General features: G+C 34.7%; 1 protein-coding gene across 1 annotated transcript; it reads right to left on the reverse strand.

The window, feature by feature from the left end:
- Positions 1-1,415: 1,415 nt before the first annotated feature.
- LOC136208266 (serine/threonine-protein kinase-like protein CCR1) lies at positions 1,416-4,100 on the reverse strand. The gene has a single exon (XM_065999076.1). It carries the CDS (start codon positions 3,854-3,856, stop codon positions 1,562-1,564), a length of 2,295 nt encoding a protein of 764 aa, XP_065855148.1. The 5' UTR covers positions 3,857-4,100; the 3' UTR covers positions 1,416-1,561.
- Positions 4,101-6,329: the final 2,229 nt, after the last annotated feature.

Raw genomic sequence — 6,329 nt, forward strand, 5'->3', positions numbered from 1 at the left:
AATGTGGTGTTAAGTTCATATGTATTCCTCATTGAATCTTTTAGTGTCACTCTTTGCTCGAACCTTCCACCCCAGTGTTTGTAAGCCGACCCGCTTTTATCTGGTTCGTCCCTGAACCAACACATCCTTTATGGAGAGTCAACTCTAATACCAATTGTAAAAACATGGTTTAATATGATATAGATATTATCCGTTTTGGTCAATGTCTCATTTCTTGGACTTGATGACTTTAACACATTTATATGTATGGAAACATACAGTATTGATATAATTTAGTCACTCTCTTTCTCTCTATTTTTGATGCGGGATTAAATTCATTCTTGTCTCATCATCATCTTTTAGAATAACTTCCATCTCGGCAGGACCCACCAGTTCCTGTCTAGGTCACCCTCGAACCAACACTTTACACGTGGAAAGTTGGTTGTAATATCAATAGTAATAGGCAAAAAGCATCATTAGGCTCTTGATCTTTTATTTTTCGATTCATGAAGTCTTTAATCTTTTATTTGGATACATTAAATCATGATCATTTATTTTTTGTCCCATTAAGCCTTTGATGACCAAAAAAATCAATTTTGAACATAAAACTCGGTTAACAGAGTGTTATTCATTGCACGTGCATTGGAAATTTGTATTTTTTTCACTGTTTAAAAGTAGTTTTGGATATACAATATGACTATAGAAAAACTCTAAAAACATTAATTCAAATCGTAAAAAATATTTTTTTTTTATAATTTCAAAATACATGAAATTAATAATGTCTTTTTAACATAATTAGATGTTCACAATTTGGTAAACAATGGTTTAACGAGACCAAAAATAAATGTTCAGGGACTTAATGAACCAAACAATGAAAGATCAAGCGCCTAATGATGTTTTTTCCATTGTAATACTCTAGTTCAATGTTATTGTTCGTTTTGGCCCAAGTCTCATTCTTAGACTTCACCGCTTTAAGATGTGTCTATATATTGAAAACACAACTTACCTGAAACGTCAGCTCTAATATGTGGAAAGTCGGCTCTAATATCAATTGTAATAATCCGATCTAATGCTATGCAGGTATTGTCCGCTTTGGCCAAAGTCTCATTCTTGGACCGCACGGCTTTAAAATGCGTCTATGTTTTGGAAACACAACTTATAGTCTATCATTTCCTCTCCATTTTCGAAGTGGAATTTAATTCATTCATACCTTATCACCAATCTTTAGTGGCCGCTCCTTGCTCAAATCTTTTATCCCGACGTCACTCTCTCAAGATCGAATCTTTACACAACATCTGTGAGAGAATGAAAAACGCAAAAAGAGCAAAAAGGAGCCGCAATAAATCAACAGAAGTGACCAATCCAACAATAGAAAATGAGAAAAACTATAAAATGCCAAAGTGTTGAAAACTCATAACATAGAATTGAAAAGAAAATTGCAGAATGGTGTAAAAATTGCATCCCCTTCATAATTCTTAACCAGCATCATGTACAAGAAAGAAGCTCAACCAATTTACAATTACAAAATCACTCGTATTCAGTTCAATTTCACTTAACAACTGATCAGAATCCAATGAGAAAACTACAAAATATCCTTCACAATTTGCTCCAACCAATTCGCCAAATCCGACATCGTAGGACGATCATCAGGATTCTCTTTCAGAGCTAGTTCTGCTATATCAGCAAATTTAAGTAAAGGCTCAAAATTTCGTGGAAGAGCGACGTACCGGTCAACAATAGCAGCTGCCTTGCCCTGTCTGATCAATGGCACTGCCCATTCAACTATACTTGGAGGTGTACAATCTCTATCATATGCTTTTCTTCCACTCAGAATCTCTAAAAGTACAGTTCCAAATTCGTAAACATCCGTTTTCATATCGCCCCCGAAGTCCTTCTCATTCGCGGTTAGAAGACCGAAATCTGCAATCCTTGCACCCCATTCGGAGTCCAATAGAATGTTTGAGGTCTTCACGTTTCGATGCACAATCGAAGGCTCAGCTTCCTTGTGTAGATACTCAAGCCCTTTCGCAGCTTGCAGTGCAATCTTCAGCCTCAGGGTCCAACTCAAAGGAGAAAGTCCGCTATGGAGATGATCATGAAGTGTGCCGTGGGGCATGTATTCGTAAACAAGTAGCCTTTCGCCCATTTCCGAGCAGTAGCCTAACAAGTTTACGATGTTGCAATGTCGAACATTGCAGAGGATTTCGAGCTCCATTTCGAAATCCCTGCTGTTGCTGTGAATGATTGTGGCAGCATTTGCTCTCTTGACTGCTACTTGTCTCCCATCAGGCAGGATAGCTTTGTAGACGAATCCGTAGCTTCCCCTGCCAAGCTCATTGAACTCCTTGAATCCGTTTGTGGCGTCTTTTAGCTCTGAGAGACGGAATACTTGAGCCATACCAGGACACGAAGCCATCGATGGAGGCTGGTATGACTCGGAAGCATTGTCCGTTTCCAACTCGGATTTTCCTATGCACGATTTGAACTGGTTCTTCGATCCTTCTTCTTTCCGAGTAGTGATCAAACACGGAAGAACAAAGCAACATGTTAGTATCAAGAAGAAAGCAAAAGCTGAAGACCCTATTACAATCAATAATCTACTCAAGTGATGCCATTGCTTCTTGGCAGATGATTGCATCCCACAAACATCCCAACATGAACTGTTCTGGCAAAGTGAACAATCCGTGCATACTCTATCAGAATTCGCCGTACACGAACTCGACAAGAAAAAGCCTTTCGAGCAATCCGAACCACAGGGTTTGCAAATCTTCAAATCCTTCCTAACACACAAGGTTGTCAAATCAGGTTCATTTAGTATGCTTGCATTGAAAACAAACTCCCTATCACCACAAGAGCCTGGAACACATAACCCTGGACTACACAACTCCAATGGAGGATCATACTCGGGAGGCGAAATTCCGTCGCTAAACCAGCAATCAATAACCAAATCATTTTCCCTAATTGCACATGTAGTGAAATCAGAAGAAGCAATAGCCACAAAACCAGAACCACCCTTTGGAACAGATGATAAATTAAAGCTACCCCAACACTCAATACCATGAGTATCTTCCCTAATTCCACAAAAATGTTCAGCACCAGCAGCTAAAGACACAAATCGAGTCCGAATTGGAAGGCTAGAAAATGAATCATTACTTCTCCCCCAACATTTAACCTCACTTGACTCTTCTGAAATCCCACAGACAGAATCTGTGGCTGAAGCTAAGGCTATATAATTCTCCGATGCCTCTGAAACTCCAATGGTTGTTGAGTTTGGTCCCCAACAAACAACACCTCCTTCTCTAACCTCACCGCAACTAAATCCGTCACCGGACACAACCCTATTGAAAACTAAATTACCAATTGACTGATCATAAAAACCACTACTCTGTGCAGAAGTTAAACTATTATTACTTCCCTTCACAACATCCCAGCAATCAACAGTACCCGAATCATGATCGGAATAGTAAGATCCTCTAATCGCGCAAACATGTGACTTCCCGGCAGCAATCTGTGAATAAGCAGTAGCCCTATAAGCTAAAGGAACAAGATCTACACCAGGAGAAATTGAGCTCCAACAGAATGCACGTGAGGTGTTTGCTAAAATGCCACAAAGAAACCCTTCTCCACCAGATAAAGCTTCCATCGGAGGAATGCTGGTTAACGAAGAGTACGCAGTGGAGGAGGAGGAGGAGGAAGAGGAGGAGGATAGTAGAGTAGTGTTCTTCGGCCAGCAAATAACTTCCTGCTTACCGCTGGCGTCAATGGCGCAGAAGAAGCCATTATCCCCAAATGCAGCGGCGATAGGGCCGAGGGATCCAAATCCAGATGCGGTAGTGAAGGAACGGAGGAGGAGAAGGAAGAGGAGAGAGTAGTGCATCGCTTAAGTAGGTAGAAGAAGAAGAAGTGATGGATTGGGCGTTGTTGATCGATTAAGAATGACATGGAGAGAAAGAGAAATTGAGCATGGCGAAGAAGTGGAGAAGTGGAGAGATTAGAGGAAGAGGAAGAGGAAGAGGAGTGAATCTGATGAAGAAGAGGAGGAAGATGATGTTGGAGGTGACGAAGAAAGAACGTGGGTGTCGCCATTTTTACAGCTTAGTTGATTCTGGACTGTTAGAAGTTGAAAATATACAGCGACGGCATTTTACCGCCAAATATAATATTAGCATCCCCTTTCGGCTATTGGCTACATTTTTGCTTATTTCACTAGTAATTTGTCACAACGTGGCAAAAGAATTTTGATATCCTGTAGATAACATCATTTCAAAAAAATAAAAATAAAAACACTTAATTAATGGTAAAAAAAAAAAATATAAATAATTAATTCTTAATAACTTTTTTTATGGAATTAATTCTTAATAATTTAAAAACAACTAATACATTTTTATCTCTAATAATATTTTTTATATTCACTCGTTATTTATTATTTTATTATGAGATAAGGTGTAAAAATACATCTAACGTTTACAACGAGAAGCAATTTTACCTCTAACGTCTAAAATGGTGCAATTTTACCTCTAACATTGACAGACAAGAGCAATTTTACCCCTAACGTTGTCAAGCTGGATCAATTTGAGAAATAATTCATCAAACTGTTTTCTCGGTCATGAATTTTGTTATCTACATTTCACATGTGAGTCATTTTTACCACTCATTAGTAACAGATCATAAACATATGATTAGACGTTAATTTTTTTTTTTTTAAAATATAACTATCTATTGTATGAGTTGGATAAAAAAAATTCAAAATAGTTGCCAAATTTATAAATATTAATCTCCAATTCTATTATTAAATCACAGAAAATATGATTTTTTTTAAATGAACTGATATGCAATTCGTGCAGAATAAGCGACAAAATACATGTGTTTTATAACAATTTCTGAAATTGACCCAGCTAGCCTACGTTTAGGGTAAAAATTTGCTCTTAACTGCCAACGTTAGGGGTAAAATTGCATCATTTTAGACGACAAGAGCATAAGTGCTCCTGACTGTAAACGTTAGAGGTATTTTTACACATTATCCTTTTATCATTAAAATTGTTAATTATTAGTGAGAGGAGAAAAACTACTCAATAACAAATTATTAATAAAAAATGAAATAAGGATGCACTAAGAGGTGGAGAGATGCTCTCTATTAGTAGAGATGATAATGAAGCTCTTAGTGATTTGAGGAGCCACTAAGGCCCTGTTCTTTATTACTTAATTTCAGTAACAATCAGTTCAGTTCAGTTCAGTTCAGTAGTAATCAGTTCAGTTCAGTTCAATTCAGTATTCAGTTTCAGTATTCAATAATCTATCATTATTTATATATAATTTATTATTATTATCATTATTTATTTATAATTTCAGCAATTTATTATAATTATTATAATTTATTATATATTAATTTATCTATTTTCATTATAATTATATTTATATATAATTTATGCTTTGTCATTATATACATTATCATTATTTATTATAATTATAATTATTTGGTGCAACTTATTTGTAAATTTTGTGAAAAGTAAATAAATATTATATTAATACGTTTACATTAAGAGTTTGTATTCATATAAAAATTTGTATTTAATTTCATAGGCTTTAAATTATATATAAATTTGTGTTTGTATGTAATTTATATTTTTAATTTAAATTAGACTCATTTTTATTTAATGTCATAGGATTTTATCGAGCCTAGATTTTATTTGATATTTAATTTAGTTTAATCTTTAATAATATGTTTATTTATTATTGATATTATTTTTTTTGGTAGAAATATTATTATTATTATTATAAGCTTATTAATGTCCAATATTATCATTAAATTATTTTAAAGTCTAATATCATCATTATTGTTACGTTCGATTAAATTCGGTTAAGTTCGGTATCATTCAGTTAAGTTCAGTAGCATTCAGTTAAATTCAGTTCAGTTCAGTATTCAGTATCATTCAGTTCAGTTCAGTTCAGTAGCATTCAGTTCAGTTCAGTTCAGTTCAGTTCAGTTTTTTTCAGTGATTTTTAATCGAACTGCTATTTTTAAATTAAATGCTTATTTTTAATATTTATCAAATAGTTGCATCATTTAACACTTTCAGCATTGATAATAGGGGAAATTATAAATAAATAAATCCACGTGGTTTTATATGATTTTTGCATGTAGAGAAATGTGATATTTTTTCTTGCAAAAAAAACATATTTTTTTAGAGTTAGTGAATTTTTTTTGAATAATATTGTTATTTAGTCTTTGCTGATGTAATATGCCGACTTTGATGATTTGACATTTTGACTTGTTGAAATTGCATAGGTGACATATTTAAATATTGACTTTTGATGGCATGTGCATGTTGACTTGATTATGTGACAAAATG

This window comes from Euphorbia lathyris, chromosome 10, assembly GCF_963576675.1.
Source record: "Euphorbia lathyris chromosome 10, ddEupLath1.1, whole genome shotgun sequence".
In the NCBI taxonomy this organism is placed as follows: Eukaryota; Viridiplantae; Streptophyta; class Magnoliopsida; order Malpighiales; family Euphorbiaceae; genus Euphorbia; species Euphorbia lathyris.